General features: G+C 41.4%; 1 protein-coding gene across 1 annotated transcript in view; it reads right to left on the bottom strand.

Moving 5' to 3' along the window:
• Positions 1 to 18361, bottom strand: part of nap1l1 (nucleosome assembly protein 1-like 1) — a 31440-nt gene extending 13079 nt beyond the window's left edge. The window contains exons 1-5 of the mRNA XM_050035745.1: positions 18241 to 18361; positions 11276 to 11314; positions 10152 to 10240; positions 6797 to 6899; positions 1259 to 1400 (exon numbers count right to left, since the gene is read on the bottom strand). Coding sequence (XP_049891702.1) covers positions 1259 to 1400; positions 6797 to 6899; positions 10152 to 10240; positions 11276 to 11292 — 351 coding nt within the window. The 5' untranslated portion in view covers positions 11293 to 11314; positions 18241 to 18361. The remainder of the gene's footprint in view (positions 1 to 1258; positions 1401 to 6796; positions 6900 to 10151; positions 10241 to 11275; positions 11315 to 18240) is intronic.
• Between the last annotated feature and the right edge of the window lie 412 nt (positions 18362 to 18773).

The following is an 18773-nucleotide window of genomic DNA, read 5'->3' as shown; positions in this document are numbered from 1 at the left end:
ATCACCACGCAACTTTGTAGGCATATGACCACACATAATCTGAGGGGACCCCTCCATTATTGACCTGATCAAACAAAATGGGGGCGCTAGAGAGCTAATTTCTGATCTAGGCCTAACCGCCATATCGATTTTTACTAAACCTGGTAGACACGTAGAAAAGGATGCCTCAAGGTGACTGGAGAAATTTAACTCTAATTGTCAACTGGGTGGCGCTATAACAACAGAAAAATGTTTAAAAATGCAACAGATAGCAGTGGCTGCAATCGTACTATCAAATCCCCAAAATCTCTGTCTGAATACATTGCTCTTCTTAATGGGTCAGTTGACTATTTAATCTGCAATTTCCTATGACCTGTATCCCAAACACAAAACGGTAAACTGTACGTGGGCAACTGTGCACGTTCATATTTTGTGAATGCACCAATATTCAACCCTGCAATATCGTGACAATATTAATAAAAGCACTTGGTAGAAATTATTTCCTTCATGTCACACTAGCCCTATCATGTAAAAGAAACAAACATTTTGATGCATCAATAATCATTTAATAATTGCATCGTAGCCCTCTGAATCAAACCGTGAGGTGTCTCGAGATTACCTTGAGCTTTGGTAAATCATACACATTGTTCAGCATTTCCAGGTATTTTAAGAGTTTTAGCCTCACATTCCAGTGTGAGCAATAATAAAATGCTACAGCCACATAGTAGCATTTGTGTTTACATTTATAGGCCATAAGAAGCTTTACAGCGACAACTGGAGCGATCCATTTTATATCTGAGTCAGTCAGTGGAACTACCCGAGGTGCTTTTAAATCCTGAGGTTGCTTCGCAGATCAAAGATTGGACAGTGTGTGTGTGTGTGGTGGTGGTGGTGTTGTTTTGACTGGGTGCGCAGCAGTACAGATCAGCATAAACATGGCAGCTCGCTCAAGGCAACAGATGCTGAGGGAGAATGCATCAACCACGTATTTGACAGTGCATGCATCAAGTGCCTCATGTTTTTTTGTGCAGTTACTCCCATCACTGATACACTTGTGTATCAAATCATAAAGGTTCATAAGTCTTTAAATGGAAACTGAAATGTGATGCTTGTTGATCTTATAGTTAATGCTTTGAGGAAACAGAACGTGTAACTGTATCTAGAAAAATTCAAGTACACACTGAAAACAAAAAAGGAATATGCTTTTATAACACAGGTGGACAAAAACGGTACAGCTGCAGAAATACAAGTACAAAAAGAAAAGGTAGAAAAGACGTACTTTGTCGAAGAGGGGCTGGTAGAGGGCTGCGTACTTTCTCTCCAGTTCGTGTACTTCTTCGTAGAACTTTGCTTCAATGTGGGCACACTTGACCTGCAGGTTCTTGAGGGCGTTTACACGTCTCTTTACAACCTTTGGTAAACTGTGGGGTGACAGACACAATCAGAGATTTGAGTATAATCCTGCAAAAAGATCTTCCTTGCAAATAACTACAATTATTATACTTCTGGTCAATTATGCCAAAAAAGTACAGTAATGAGACCAAGGTATAAATCATAAGTTATGTTGTGTTGGGTTTGTGCAGCTCTTTCTGCAATCTGAAACCTAAAGATATATTTTGTGATCATAAATTTCCTTTGCTTCCAGCCTTCTAAACTCAAAACACTGGACAGAATGTGCTTAATGGGGAGCAAATGGTGGCAGAGTACCACTCTGCCTCTGAAGTTAATCTGCTGAGAGCTTTAGAGCCCAGCAGCACTGTCCCCAGAGGATCTCCAATAAGTCGGGGTGGCCTCCCAGGTACACACTGTAAACAAACTCAAACTGTGCCCAGAACAGCTTTTATTGAGATTTGCTTCATGTAACAGCAGAGTGAAGAAATGGTGTCTAACATGTACACATATTTATTGGTTTATGCTGCAGGAATTTATGGCCTGGTTCCTGCTGTGGGTGATGCAGTGATTCCTTGAGATTATAACATTTAAAATAATATTGTCAGGGCGTTTCCTCAATTGTCTTTTAAATGATACACTGACCTCAAAACACTTGAGAGCTAAACCTTCTGTAGAGACAGGAACACTCACTCAGGCAACAATTGCTACCTTAAACAATCCTGTCAGGCCTGAACTATGGCAGCATTAGAGGTTTTATATCTCAGCCCTGACTTGTAATGCATCACCGCAACCTGTGAGCAAAATGCAGGTTGGCTTTCTGTAAGTTACATAATACCTGTATACATCTTATAGTATATGCATCCCAAGATTGTGTCTTAATGGGAAAATGCTTCACTTGGAAAATCCAAACAGAATATACTGTTTAAATTTCCTGCATCAAATTTGGAATATTGTCGTATATTGTTGGAATAATAGTAGAATATTAATATGTATGTAAATGTAGTCAGTCAATAAGGGACTAAACACCCTAAAATCAGCTAAATAAATCACGTTTCTATTCCTGATGCAATTCTATTTTAATTTTATCAGTTTTATTTATCGCTTTTATTATTTTTTATCGCTTGTGGAACAAATATTTAGTCCCTTTTTCTGGGGTACAGCTTTAAATGACTTAACAAAATTAGGAATATGCTGATATTATTTTGGTTTTAGGAGCATTTTTGGACATGTCAACAGCATTTTAATGGCAGTTTGCAAGGCTGGGGTAAGAGAAGCATGCCCAAAAGAAAGGGCACATTAATCGGAGTACACACAGCTGCATGTTAACAGAAATGTTAGTGGAATATTCATAAGCCATGTACACAGCTTAGCAGATATATTGTCTTTTTTAGGATGAGGGAAAAAAACTGAACATTTTATGCATGTAAACAGTCACTGTAGATTTTAATGATTTCATTAAGATTATATCCCATACTTTTGCAGCTGATTAACGACTTGTTTACTGTCTTTTTAGGATTTAATCCAAATCTTTTCTTTCAGATGCTGTTTTGAATGTTTTAATGTTAGGTCTCTTGCTTGTGCTTAAAATTGCAAACATCTCTGGGGTGGCAGTAGCTCAGTCCGTGAGGACTTGGCTCGGGAAACCAAGCAGGGGGCGGACCGAATACAGAGTGTGAAATGGTGGCTGAAGAGGTGCCAGTTCACCTTCTGGGCACTGGCAAGGTGAGCAAGGCACCACACCCCTAAATGCTCCTAGGGCACCTGACCAGAAAAGCCCCATCACGCTAACATCTCTTCCCACTGCACATCTACTGTTCCTGCAGTGTGTGTGTGTGTGTGTGTCAGTGTGTCACGCGCAAGCAAGTGTATTTATGTAATGAAGGCTGAATTAATAAGACTTTTATTGATGCCATTAGTTTGTTGGCAGGCTCGCATCCAGTTCTAAATTTGGAAAGAAAGTTTGAAATAGCTACAGCACTACAAAAGTTTGAACAACCGTTCATCTTGTATGTTTTGTTGTATTCAAATGCTGCCACAGACAGCCTTGCTGGGAAGCTGGTTGAAGCCTTGAACATCAAGAGACTTATTCTCGAGCAGTAATTTTGAGATGACATTGGTCTCCAGGCTTAGAGTGCTGTAGTGCGGCTGCACAGAGTCGAGTTTCTCCGCAGTATGGTAAATTAAAACGCCTGCACTATCCTGGCAGGGGAATGCATGTTTGGTCCCAAGTGCTGGGATGTTGTAACTGGTGAGTTTGTTGGTGACTGCCAAATACTTGACAAGTTGATCAAAGAGCTGCTTGCTGATGGTTTTGCTGAGAAAAGGAGCAGTGGGTGGCACAGCCCTGCAGCCAAGACACACGACTACATTCACACAGCATCTCAGAGAGTACTATTACTGACTGTACCTCTGCACCAGCTCCATGACTAAAATGTTCAAATTACCTAAGAACATGCATTAGCAGGATACACTTACAATGCCAGTTTTGTGGACTTAACCCAGTAGATAACCTGGTGCTCACAGTCATGTAAACTCCAGGAGAAGTAAGCAAGGGACTATGTTCAGCGACCTTTTTAGGTGGAAAAATGGTAAGGCAACAACTAGGGATATGCACTTTTACTGAAGTGTTGCTACCTTTTGTTAATCAGCACCAGAAATGCTAGTCACTTAAACTTTTTCAAACGCATATAGAAAACAGAAATGCACCTTCAAGGATGGAACTGCGTGCACATCTGGTACAAGTCTCGAGCTGTCTGCAGCCATTTAACTAGGAAAGATTTTGAGGAGCTTGGATGTATGTGGGTGTGTGTGTGTGTGTGTCAGTTACCGTGCACGATCATGTGTGTTTTCTTAAATGACGAGGAGTTAGGATGTTAAATCCAGTTAAAAAAAAAAAAAAAAATTCATAACTTCTGTTTAGTGAGTTGTTCTCATGTTTTGTAGGAGACAGTGCAATGTTCATAATGCACAGCACAAAGTGTCACATATTTCAGCTGTATTTAAAATACACGTTTATTACTGAAAAACAAGATTAACAATTTCAAATGCTCTTATAATATGCACAATATTTTTTACACATTTATTAAACATTTTGATTGAATAGTGCTTAATTTTGACTGTTTTCTTACTTTCAGACTGATCAACTAGTCAAAGTTTAAACGCAAAAAAACAAAAAATAAAATAAATTTAAAAACAATTATAAATCACACATTTCATTTACATTTTTTGCCATTTCAAATTTTCCACACATTTTTGACGAAGGCGTTAATCTAGCGGGGCACATCCCTTTTCTCCTTAACTTATGCTGCTGAAGTCACCACCTGCTGGATGCCCAGGGTCAGAGTAATGGAATACAAATAATTATGTTACAAGTTTAGAGCATAAAATATGAGTAACTTTTATCCATTCTGAATACAGTTATTGTTCAACAGATTACTTGAAGGGATTACTCTGAACTCTAACTGAATGCAATGTGAGCGAAGTGTCAGTTTGACTGTACCGTTTTCTATTGGAATGTCTTGACTGGCAACGAGTGATGCAGCGCAACCTTTTGAGCCCAACTTTGACACACTGTTTCTATTTATTCCTGTTGCTCACTTTGAAGCGCCGCAGTGGACGAGGATGGGCTGATTCCTGAGGATTAAATGAGAAATGATCTACAAAAATCTAAATAAGGTTGCAGCTGGCTGGAGGTAGATCACCAGGGAGCTGAAATTTTCTGGTCAATGGCCATCGCTAATAACCTACTAGCTGCTGGATATATTGTAAGTCAGTAGATATCACAATATAAAACATGTGTTTTCAAAAAGGGTTAGTAGGAAAGTAGGAAGATGGCAAATACTTGCTCATCTTTTAAATGGTAATGTCTCCAGTCAAGCGCAGAGCTGATAGGTATGTGATTTGTTTACATGGCGTGACAGAAGGGCTTATTCATTGGATTTAGTGCAGACAAAGAGTGCTGCTTGTTTACCGTTAGGGCACAGTGCCCCTTGAAAGCTGGAGACCCCTCAGTCAACTGAGATTGCTTCAAGGTAAGCAGTCTTTTTTTGTTTTGTTTTTTTGCTAGTGAGTGTGCTGTGCCGTGCACATCTGGGGACATTTTGGTCCCCAGATTTTGCTGTGGAGTGAGCGCTCTTGACTTTCATGCTTCTCTTTGGTACAGAGAGCAGCGGACATGATGCAGCAGTCCGGAGGAGGAGAAACTCGGCACGGTAAAGCTCCAAGATAACATGATCTTCTCTCGTCTGCTTAGAAATGGTGAGTTTACAGCTCACAGCAACTTCATACAAAACAGTATCTGACTTTTGTTTGATGTCTAGTTTCATCAACGTTGCTCATTTCCATTCTGTCATAGGCATAGTCAGTTTACTCTACTACGTGAATGCTATTGTCACATTGAACATCCTGCTGAGCCTGCTCAAATATTAAAAAAGAATCATCAGATATTCAGATTGAACTACCAAGTCTGATTCAAATGACATAATTCTGAGTTGAGTACAACCCTGCTAAAAGCGCTATGGGGCACGCATTTCCCAAAACAGACATTTAAAAAAAAAAAAAAATCCTGCATCAACTATTTTTTTTCCCTCGCTGATCGCCGCACACCAGAAATTTGGCACAATGCCGGATTCCCATCACCCCTGGTAATCTGTGGTGAAACACATGTTGAAAGTAACCCTCCCAACTCTGTGCAGGTCAAATGCCGTTAAAATTTGGCAGATAAACCGCCACCAGTTACCAGACACAGTGGCTGTTGTCTTTGAGACAGCAACGTGTAAGTGTCTCATATACAGGCTTTCATCGTTGCCTGAGCTCCTAGGCTGCGTCTGCAGTGTCCGGATTCAGTTCTATCTTTTACTTCGTTTTTTTAAAATTGCTGCTAAACATGAATATGACTGAACTTCGCTTGAACTTGATTTGCATAAAAGCACTGCTACTCAACAAGGCACATCCACCACTTAGAAAAGAAATTACCATGTAAGTATGCAACTGGCTCAAGCATAAACATCCACCTACCACCCAGGCGCGAGTAAATGATTACAACCTACAACTGATAGCCCACAGCAACAGGGATCAACAGCAGGGTTAAAAAACATCCGCTGTTTAAGTTACTGAGAGTTTTACACTAAAAACAAATCTATTATCTGGATTTTATATTTCTTACTGTTAGTTTTATACAAAAATGACAGATGAGAATGTTTTGATGGATAATGTAAACTATGTAATAGTGTTTACCAATATTAAGTTTCATATAAGATGCAGTTACTTCCATTAAAAACATCTTCCCTGCTTTAGAGTCCTTCCAGACACTGAACATCTGTCAACCACACTGCAGCTGATTCTGCTCTGACAACTGTGAGAGGGGACAAGCAGCACAAATGTGTTCCAAGATTAAGTTATCACCAAAAATAAGATTAGGTCTCACCTCTCCATGTACCCTGATGGCGAGCCGTTCAGGCCATCCAGCCTCTCCTGCAGCGCGGCCAAGATCTGTGGATTCTGCATCATCTGCACCGTCAGCTGACGAGCTGAAAAAGCACAACACATATATACAGTCAAAAGTGCAACGTGAGGACAGCAAAATCAATTCAGGAGCATGAGAGAGTTCTTTCGCTCATATTTTTGATGAGAGCTGAAGTGGGAGGTTTGATTACATTAGCGCTCAAATTCATGTTGGGGACAGGAATCAGCAGCTGCACAAGGACACAAGTTTTATTTGTTTTAGTCAGGATTACATCTTTATCCTTCCTGCAATATCCGAGACATCCTGAGGTATACTGCACATCGCAGCACTGTTTATGTTTATCACAGTGTGCGAGTGGGGTGGAGCAGAGTACAAGAGCAGCTTCCTGTTCAGAGCATTCATCTCTCAGACACATTTTAACATGTCTGTTTCCTGCATATTGTGCATGTTGTGTGATTTCAGGTAAATAAAAGGTAAACAGTGAATGGCCTGGTTGATGACGTGCACTCCGCCGGTGATGCATAGACACAAGAGGAGGCAGTCGGCAATAAAGCATGCTCTTCCTTTGTGCAACCAGACAGGTGACAGATGGTACGATCCAAGTGTCCGACACATTGCTTGCACCTATCAAAGCTCAGTCAGATCGCTGCTGGCAGGTGAGAAGATTAAAGAGATTGGAAGTCACTTTTCTCTGTTGGCACATCCTGGGCACTTTGCTTGTAATGTGTTACCAGCTAGCAAAGATCAGCTGTCCAAGACTCTGCATCCTGTCAAATAAATACAGCTCTGCTTGTCTGAATTCACACAACACAAGCTGTTGGCTTGATGCTGTAATACAAAAAGCTTTTTTTTTGGTAGATACATCAGTAGAGGGTCAGCTACCACGGGGCCATTTGCTTTTTGAGGTGATAATATGAGTGTCCCCTGTGTACACCGAACTCTGTCCCTCCAGACTACCATGCACTTTCTGATCTTGACTGGGCATATCAAGAGAACCGATACTTCAGTAACAAGCCCATGCTAAAATTCTGAAAATGTGACAGTAGTCGTTTTGCCTCAGTAACGCAGGTATCAAAGCTGCAATTCTTCCGGATAAGACTGGGCAGCATATACACCTACAAGTGCTCTAATCTGCTGTTAAATGCCAAAGAAAGAAGCAGCGGCCTACTAGCAGGGAAGGACACCAACAAATGGAGGATGGCAATGAGTGCAGCTGCACCAACGGCTCCGCCTCAACGCTTAAAAAAGAAAGTTTTCCTGAGGCCAGCATATTTTGTTAATTCTTTGCAATGGGAGCGCCACATATTTACACTTTACAAACACAAGCAGCTTAACGAGGTGCTTAGCATCTAGTCTTGCCTGGTTTTCTGGTCTGAGAGTTGAAAATGTTCAACGTTGGGTATGACGCTGCGCTTATCATTTTTGCTTTTAACCCAGTCGGCCAATTAGTGGAGGAGAGGTGGGACAGATAGCCTACCACAAAGAACTAGTGCTAAACAACAATGGAGAAATGCGATAATATACTGTAGGCCATGTATTGATGTATTTCATCACCTACAAAATCTTATGAACCCATATAGACTAGTCCTTTGTGTCTGAGGTGGATCGCAGCATTTAGTACATGGGATTTAGTGTTTTGCTGTTGTTTTAGTGGTGTCTAATTTGGTATCAACAATCAAGGAAATTTACTGGTACCGGTTAAGATTATTAAATTTCTGGTATCATGGCATGCCTAACCTTAACCAAACATTTCTAATAATGACCCCCGAAAGGACACTCCACCCATAATTTATCCTGATAGCAATCTACCTGCATAGCTTGAAAGGCAGCTGCAAAACTTGATTTGCTTCTTAACAAAAGATGAATACTGCACACATCTTAAATCTACTCAGAATGAATTCCAATGTTTACATATTTGCTCAGTGGGAGAAATAAAACTTCTTAAACCATGTGGTGTAACATGCAGTCACATCAGAGTCCACAGCAACACTATTCTAGACCACAGCTGCCTTTTCCTGTCCATGAGAAATCATCACACCCTTTCCAGTAACTTTTTATGCCGTCAAAGTGAAGTGTTTGCTCCTTTAAGATTGTGATTGATTATGACTTTTAGCATGCTCCGGATGCACTGCTCTACACAGGCCACTTGCATATTAACTTAACTGTTCCCTTCCTCACTTCTACTGACTCTCGTCCATTCCTGAAGCTGCACAACAGATGGTCATGGATTTTCGAATAATATCACCAGGGATGCTCGACAAAAAACCTTTTAATGTCTCCACCATTTCACCTGTGTAATGACGTCAAGTTTAAAAGTCAATGCAAATCATTACTGGCCTTTATTGTTGTTACTGGTGTGTTTTAGGTCCATAAATTGCTATCATATAATTGTACATGGTACATACACTTGCTAGGTTAAGGATTTGATAGCAGTAACCCCAGGTCACCACATTCACCTACACCTATGCAGGTAGAGCTTTTATGCATCCTTATTTTCATGAAGTAGAGACACTTAATACGTTGAATAAACTTAAGGATGTTGCTGTATAATTCACACTGTGGTAGCAACAGGAATAGTCTCATTTTTTTAAATAAAAGTTCACTTCACTGAATCTTAGGAGCTAAGATTTGTGGGTCCCTCTTGAGTTTGTTACTTGTCTCACGGCAGTCTTGATGTGTGAATGTGTGACATGTGATGTTTCTTAAGAGTTTGCACTGTGAAGTTAATGTTGGCAAGTTGTGTATTACTCATGCATTTATAATCTCCCATCAGTTTCCAGGCCTCATGTAAAGCTTTCCTGGGAGTGTGGTCGCTATGACGGATCAGTCGCAGGCAGCCAGAACGAGCCTTCTTTCAAGTCTGGCTTTTAAAAGACCATTCAAACTTGTTATAAATAGACAAGGCCAAACAGCCATCTATATCTATCCACAATGAGCCGGGAGTAGGCTAATATATGAGAAACCGTCTGAATCATTTATTGAGCATCAAAGGATGCATAAACAGCATCGAGATCCCAAAATAAAATGGATTAGTGCCTCCCGGCTCTTAACTACAATTCAAAATCATGTCATGCAAATAACTCTCCTCAGTTTGAGTGCCAGGCAGAGGCACACAAAGTTCACACTGTTACTCTGCTACTGAAATGACATTTCCACACAGCTGATTGATTCAAATCCTCGATTCCATCATCTAAACTGCACAAATTCACATTAAATTGCATTTTAAAAAACACAGATCCTTCGTCACTTAACTTACATCTTGCCAACAATCACACCATCAAAACCTCTATTGCAGCATTTTTGTAGACAGACCAACCTTTGCTGTTTTCATCTTCTCCCGTCTCCTCCTCTTCCACTTCCTCCACGTCCTCCATATCTGCCGGGTCCATCTCAGCCTGGTCTTTGCTGCTCGGGGAGACACAAGGGACAAAAGGGAAGGTCAGCCAACACACAAACACTTCAGACTGTTTGAGTGCACAGAACTAACACCGGCCACCAACTACTTCTGGCATGTTTCGGTTGAGGCTGCCAGCGACTTTGGCCACCCTGCCAGCTGCTTTGACAGGCAAACCAAATGAACGCCTCTCTAATTCCAAAAACATAATTGCTTCATGACACTGAAAAATTAAACTAGGAAACTTGTTTAGTTTGTAATTAACCAGAAAATAACAAATTCACAACTGAGGTTTCAAAGAATAAGCATGCAAAGGATTGGTTAAGTACTTGACCCTGAAAATGAGCAATAACCTGCAGCCCAACTTGCATGATTTGCTTCAGGGAACAATCGCGAGTCAAGAGGAGGAGCTCAGTCTTATTCCCTGCCTAGACAGTTACAATTCAGCTGTTTCAACCAGCAGTAATCAAAACTGAGGCTGCTTCTTTTTACCCATGATGCTGCTCCAAGCACTGAAACATGACACGGTATTTTAAGATGCAGTGCAGAAGAGCTCAATACTGAATACGACACAGCTTCACCGGCATGGCCTCTCATCCTCCTGTCAGTCTGCGGCACAAATGAAAATCAATGGCTAACAGTGGAGTGTGTGAGGAAGACTGCATCCAATGCTGTGTTGTGCGACAACCACTGAAGCATCACTGCTGATAGAACGTCTTAACATCCATCACTCAAATGTTGCAAGGTGTCTTTTATGTGTGTGAAACGGTCGCAATGTAATCAAAGCCAAGGCGTGGCATTCCAAACAGCCCTGGCTTTAGTAAACAAGGCTTTCCATTAGGACTCATCAAGGGAGAGCCTGCTGCACTGCCCCTTATGTGTTTAATAATGTTAATCTGACCTCGCCCAAATCGGTGATATCACAGCAGGTGTTTCCCTTTTAACTGTCAGCTTCAGGCACCACAAGCATTCGGCCAAATGAGGAGACAGGTGGCGGAGAGGCCAAGTGTTTGACACAGAGTAGCACTGGTGGATCATGTACTTACTTGTCGATGTCTGCCATCTTAGCCGAGTCTCAAGTGATGCTGAAGAGAGAGCAGAGAGAGTAATTAGTTTGGAAATACTGGAGGACATAAACTAATTAATTTTGACTAACATTTGACTGTCACCAGATTTGGGTCAGACAACATTTGCAAATCACTCCTGATGCTAATTTTAAGACGCTTCAAGTACTACAGGGGTGATGTTAAAGTTAGCTACAAAATGAATGACAGTTAAAAAAAAAAAAAAAAAGGTACAGAAGTTTTTTTAAGTAGTTAAGCGCAAAAACACTCCTGCAGCTGAGCGATTACAACAGCAAGCATTTCTTTGATATGCCTTCGTATATCATGACCATTGTTGTTGTTTTTTCAGAGTTATGGTTAATTTTTGAGATGTCCCAAGCTGGTATCAGGGCCAACTTGAGTACATTTTAATGCATCAGCATAGGCTAAAATGAAGTCGATCAAAATCTGATCCAGTGCTACTTTCCTTAACAACAGCCAGGTTCTACTCTGTGTGGAGTGTGGAAATGTGAAACACTATTTGGACACATTGATAACTATCCATTTTGACATCAAGGTTCGGAATATTCGTGAAGCTCTGACGCTACTTATAATTATCAACACCCTGTGTACAAAACATTCAGGCAACCACCTCTTTCTCCAGTTGAATTGAAAGCATCGGCAGTATCAGCTGACACTAATTAAATGTTATTTCTGTGAGTAACTCGCATTCTCCCGTTAATCTTTAATTCATATTATATCAATGAATTAAGCTAGGTTTGGGCGATATCACAGGATAGCAGGGTATTTAGAAATCCCCATAGTATGACTTTCAATACCTTCATAAATAAAGGAGCGTCTTTCTATTAAATCAATTGTATGTAGTGCACAGCATGTGCCACCAGAGGTCAGTCTCTGGTATCCGTTTCTACTGCTGGAACAGGAAGCTGAGACAGACGTCGTGATGCCGAAAGGTGGAGGGATAAATAACAGGACTGTAAACAGCTGGCCAGCAAAGGTACAGAGAGACCGTGGGGGAAAACTAAGTGAGGTAACGATTTATTTCGGCCGAAGCGGAGTTGGTAATTGTTCCAAGAGTGGACTTATTCAAAGATTTTTGGGGGGCTTTTTGCCTTTAATGACAGGACAGTTTGAAGCATGAAAGGGGGAGGGAGTGGGAACGACATGCAAAAAAGGGCTGCGGGCTGGAATCGAACCCGCAGTCGTCACAGCAAGGATACTGCCCCTGCACATGGGCTGCCAGCTCCACCCACTGATCCGCTGGGCACCCCAGGAACAGTGGACTTACTAACTGGATGGCAAACAGTTACAGTTTGGGTGAGTTTTGAGTCTGAATGAAGTGTGATGAGTTATGAAGAGTTTATGAGGCAGTTAAGCTATTCTCAGTACCATGGCCAAGATGAACGAAATTCAAAAGGTTTATAGTTGTATCTCTCTATTTAAAAAGGAAAACGGGTGTCGTGAGAATTTAACTTTTGTTAACATTACTGTGAGTGTCTGTTGTGTATTTATTAGTCTGAAGAAGGTAAAAGAGAGCTTGCGAAAAATAGCAAACTCGTCTGGTAGGTGGGGGAATTTCAGGAAGGTATAAAAAATTCGATACCGCCCAAGCCTCAGACCAGGACATCCAGTATTTTCAAGTATCTTGAATCAGATTAAGTAGGCTACAGCTATACCAACAACCTATTCCTAGTTCTTGATACAGTTGAGCACCTGTTAAACACTACACCTGAAGGCTTACACACTTTTCTACACTGGTATGAATCTTGCATTATCACCTTATAAAGGTTCTGGCATACACACCAACCACAGGTGAGGCTCTAATCTCTAATCCAATAATGTTTCCATGCAATGTGGTCACAAAGACCTTCAGACATTCAAACCTACGACAAGAGCAGACAAGATGAGACAGGACCTGTTTGTTTTTCAGTCCCCCCCAAAAGAAACAAGGTCTAAACCAAACCATGGATTTGGAGAATCGTTACACCCCTGGTGGTGATCCACCCTGCCTCTGTGACAATGAATACAAATACAATGAAAATGAGCATTACAACTAATCCTACTCCTGCAAAATACCGCTGTGTGTGCTCTACCCCCATCCAAGAAGAAATGCATAAAAAATGCATACAAACAGGAACCTATGCAGCAGTCAACAACACTGAACTGACAGCCTGCATCCGAAGAAAGATCAAAGCAAAGCAGAACACTTGAAAAAACAGCGAGCAGCTCTCACATCAGCGGTACAGAAACATTCCTTTAAAATGTAAGCTGCACCTAAAAAAAAGTCTGCCTGTCTTTACAAAGAGTATAAACTAAGTCTCTCCAGAATGCAGGCTGACTCAGTTCCTATGCAGAGGTCTCCTTAGAATATTGGGGCTTATTAGAAATGTATCATGAAAATATTCTGCCCATTTTAAAACTAGGTGGTACAGTGGAAAAGGATGCATTGCCCTTATTGTTCCATTCTATAAGGAAAGGCCTGCAAAACCAGTAATTACACAATGAGTAACCCATAATTATGACGACCTCACTTTCCTCAGTTTATCACAACCTTTCCTTTGAAATAAACTTCCTGCTTTCAATGGACAGTGAGCATTTTTTTATTAAGCCTGGGTTTGGATAAGTTGGGCCACTTGCTTATAAAAGAAGTTCTCTTCTCGGTCCAGACAGGATCAACCCTGACTGTGACTCACCCACCCCTCACCTCTCCCTGAGCCTTCTTCCCTTTACAGAGATGGATTACCATGGCATCCTTTTTAAAGGGACAGATAGGGGAGACTTGCAGAGGCGATCGGGGCCCATAAGATAGTGAGGCAATAGATCATGACCTGGAAGTGACAACGGTGTCAAAACTCACAATCGCTAAGGTGGCTGTAACTCAAACCCATAGCCTTGTGGTGCTGGCTTATGGGCGGGGGAGAAATCTGATTTCCAGATGTAACAGTCGTACTTTCAGGTCATTTGAGGTAGTGGAATGTGTTCAATAGTAGCACCAACCAGAGTAGATCCAAAACTAGTTAGGAAATTTATGTTATGTCAGGCTAGCCTTAAATATTGGCAGCTTCCATCAGTGAAACATGCGGCCACTACCAATCAACGTAAAAACGTCAAACACCCAGACATGTGGTAAGCTATGCACAGGACTATGGATACATGTTAAGTGTTTGCTATTGCTCACCTGTCTTTCACTCCTTCAGGGAGTTTTTCTCTCAAATATGGGAAGGTCGATCGAGGTGCGGTTGGGTACCAACCAGTACCATTGGATTTTGAATTACAGTGGAAAATAAGCTCTGTGGCAAACAAGTTTATGATACTTTCAAGTGCAAATGAAGTTGAAAAGGAATAAAAACCCAACGTTAGTCATGTGACTGTGTTGTAGTTTGCTTATAGCCTAACATCGCCACCACATCAAGGCTGTAAAGCTGTGTTCAGCGTGATGACGTTCTGTAGTCTCATTTAGCCACTCGTTAGCAACTGTTTTTTTTAAAGGACACTTGAAGGCTTCAAAAATTGTGAGCAGGGTATTTAATAATGTATTTTATGTTGTAGAATAAAAAGTGAACATCTCTTAAGCTTGTGTTAATCACAGCGCTTACTTCAGGCAACTAACTAAAAACCCACTGACTTTGAGACGAGGGACCCAGGAGTGCTAAAATGCTAACTCATTTCTGGGTTAAGTACTCATTTCTGCATCAATGTATTTGTCAGTGAATAAATGCTACAACTCCCAAGACCCAAGCCAAGTTCCCCTGTCTTGCCCTTGCAGTGCTTAGGCACCGGTATGGTTTGAAAAGTATCATTTATGCACCTGTATTGCTAAATACAACGAAGAAAATCGCAAGAAGATCTAGCAACACTGTTCCTGTGGTACACCCTGGAACTCTTACAGGCAGCAGCTGATTATTCCACGAAATGCACATATACCCCCCCCCCCCCCCCCCCCCCCTTTACCAAATTACAAAAACATCTTGTCCACTTTCAAGTATAGTGTGCATTAAATATGAATTGTTTTTAAACATAAATCAAGTTTTTAGAATTATTAATACCCTAAAAATACAATCTTTGTACAGCCTCTTAATCCCAATTTCATTCTCGATGTACCACCTTTTGCTGGCAAATTCACTCATGGCCAAGTAGGAGTATCTAATATATCTTGTTGAAAAATTGACTCATTTCTACCATATCGCCCAGTTCCAACCCAGACTCACATTAACATAAAGCATAAATCTGGTACCACCGCAGCACATGGTCACTCAAAAATCACCTGCAGCACACGTGACTCTGATTGTAATAGGGTACAGCCTATGGCAAAGGTCCCTAATCCTGGTCTTTGACTGCCACCCTCCTGCTTGCATCCACCTGTCATCCCAGGGGTAGATCAGCCCTTACTAGATGGTGACACTTTAAACAGAAGCACAGCTGTGGGTCCCAAGGCCCAGAACCTCTGGAGTCACACATGCTCAGAAAATCAGACACTGAGATCAAACTGTTTTCAAAGAGAGTAAACAATTTAAACTAAAAGCAAGAGGCTGCCTTTAAGATTTTTTTTTTTAAGTGAGGACAGATATACTTTCAGCAAAGCCATCATATCATCACCATCTCTCTATATATTAGCTCACCTACATTCAGCTAATACAGCAAGATTATTCAACTACAGAGCTGATGTGACAGTTCACCGAGCTCCGAACAAAGTCACGTGGCAGATCAAATTGTTTCTTCTGCCATAAGGGGACAACTGATGGAGAGAGCAGCCTGTGTGTTGACTCTGATTTGTGGCTTTAATCATGTCCCATTTCTCAAAAGAGAGCCGCATTCTGTCATTTTTTAAAAATATGAAAATACACTTTAAAGCTTTCACTTCTTAGTCGACAATGGTCCAAATGAACAAAGGCACATGGAATAATAAATGCATATATGCCCCATATCACACTACAGTAGCTAAGGTAAGATGACACCCCCCACCCAAGCCATCATGTATTCTCTATTATGCCAAATTATTGATGGGAAAGTACTGTAGAAAGCTTTTAGCAGCAGCACACATTTTTCAAATATACCGTCACTGCACAAAATGTGTTGTCAGGGTGTTTCTGAATGGATAAAAATAATTGCATGTTAACATATGGACAAACTGCTCTACTAGGAGACGGGTCTCGTATTTTCACGCAATGTAGATGATGCCTTGAAGGAGTTAGGAGTGTGTTTATGTCATGTGTCACTGTAGACGTTCCTAGAATACCTGTACATGTTATCTCTTTGAAACATTTTGGCATTTCAATAGGGGTGGGAATCACCAGAGGCTCCACAATATGACATTATCATGACACTTAAATGCTAATACAATATTATTGCGATCTTAAATGTATTGTGATATGCTTAGTACTATGACAACATATTGCAGTATTTTGCAAATTATGACCTTTTTCAAATGCAAATTATGTCCCCAAACGAAAACTACTAAAGTTTTCAGTCTGTTCATCTCACTTTCTTTGTGTTTACTGCAGCAAAATGTATCCAGTGGACTAAAAAAATCAACTGATTCCACAATTCTAGTGGGCTACGAAAGTTTAATTTGTATTGTAAATAATAATTCATATAACAATAAAATCAATACTTAGGGTCTGTGTATCAATATAATATTGCCAGGCAAAAATATTGCAACACTATCCTGTATCAATTTTTCCCCCCACCCCTACATCTCAACAATGTAGATCATGTGAAAAGCTATCTCATGAGTTTAACATCAACATCTGACTTGTCCCAGTGATGATTCATGATATGAGACATATCTGATATATCTGGCACACGTTACAGCTTTAACAGGTCATGTTCAGCCTGGAATGTAGCTGCCAAGCATACACAAATACACATTTTAATCATGCCACCACTGGCACAAAAAGCCAACAAATAGCCACTACACAATTCAGGTTCTCTCAGATCTATATATAAAAAGATATCAACTCCATGTGGTCCAGCAGAGTGACCTAACACAGACCTTTTACTTTCTGGGACAGGCTTTTTCCTCCTAATCCTGCCCAGCGACCACGTGTTGCATGCTCAAGTCGAGCAAACCATCAATGACTGACAAAAGCCCTGGGTGGGTGCCTGTCTGCTCACTCTGAAGCCACATTTTATAAACTTCACATGGACCATGCGAGCATGCCAACCTGTTGAAACGTTTACCGTCCGACGTGAAACAACAAATGTCCACTCAGTTCCTCCACAAACAAGCCTAGCCCTAGGCTAGTAAACAGGCTAACTTTAGCCGGCCTGCCCGGTACTGTCACTGCACTGCCTCGATGTGTCTGGCTACTTAAGCTAGCTTATGTGCTGCTAGCTTGATGCGCACTAACGTTACTTGGGCTGAGCAAGTGGGAGGAACAGCTACGACAGGCACGGTGCCGTAGCTAGAGAATATGGACCAGTTAGGAAGTGGTGCCAGCGCTCCGATACCATGTTATAACCTGCTTTCGTTATGTAGTAATACCGGCTATGCAGCTAAACCAACCGCCGCGCTGTATCTCTAAGTCCAGACTCCCATCCACAGTTCCCCACCCTGGGTATCATCCTCCAAAAAAATAAGGTCAACTCCAAAAATACAAGATACAAGACACGTGTCAACAAATGTCGAAAAAAGCCGACAGTAACAGCTATTATGCGACGTTTTGTCGTTTATATCAACGCTACGGTTGTCATAATAATCCAGTGGAAACGGACATACATGATAATCGTTGTTTTATTATTTTTTTTAATCGCGTGTAACGTTAACACACATCATGGTGGAGCCAGTCTCAATGGCTGCTGCCGCTGTCTGACTTGACTAGCATTAGCAAAGCGGAGCCGTCTTCCTCTGCCGCCGTTTATGAAAGCAGCAGGATTGAAATTTAACTTCCGAGACGAAGCATAAGCTCAGGGCGTTGGCGAAGCCATTTCCAAGTCCTGTCCCTTACCTTCGCTGTCTGGCCGGAGGCTGCACTGGTGAGGCGGCGCTGCGCAGTGAAGAGGTCCCGGGGAAGAAAGAGACTCCGCTCCGATGGCGGTAAAAGGGAGAGAGATCCCGCCGCCTGCGCTCATATACATCCGACGTCATCACGTAAACCGGCAGTCACCGAGGCAACGCTGTCCATGGGAGGGGCGGCTCCGAGGGTGCCCCTATAGGGGGGAGAAGGGGATGAAAGATTATCATCACCACGACTATCTTCTTCTCATCATTAAATAATCTTCCTCATCATTTCATTCATTCTTGTCATTATAATCACCCCCCATTATTAATTCCCCCACCACTTCAGTCTTAATCATCATCATCATCATCATCATTTTGTGCAACATCATGATCATCTCACCATCATTTCAGTGCTCTCATCAGTATCAGACACAGCAGCTCCATCATCCTCATCATCCACCTGCACCTTGATCAGTAGCGCGAACTTCATCAGCTGATACAAAAGCTCACCCTCATCATCATCATCACTGTCGCTTTCAT

The sequence above is a fragment of the Epinephelus moara genome, chromosome 23, assembly GCF_006386435.1.
Source record: "Epinephelus moara isolate mb chromosome 23, YSFRI_EMoa_1.0, whole genome shotgun sequence".
NCBI lineage: Eukaryota > Metazoa > Chordata > Actinopteri > Perciformes > Serranidae > Epinephelus > Epinephelus moara.
Note: the sequence above shows the minus strand (reverse complement) of the source record. Positions and strands in the feature narration are given on the sequence as shown.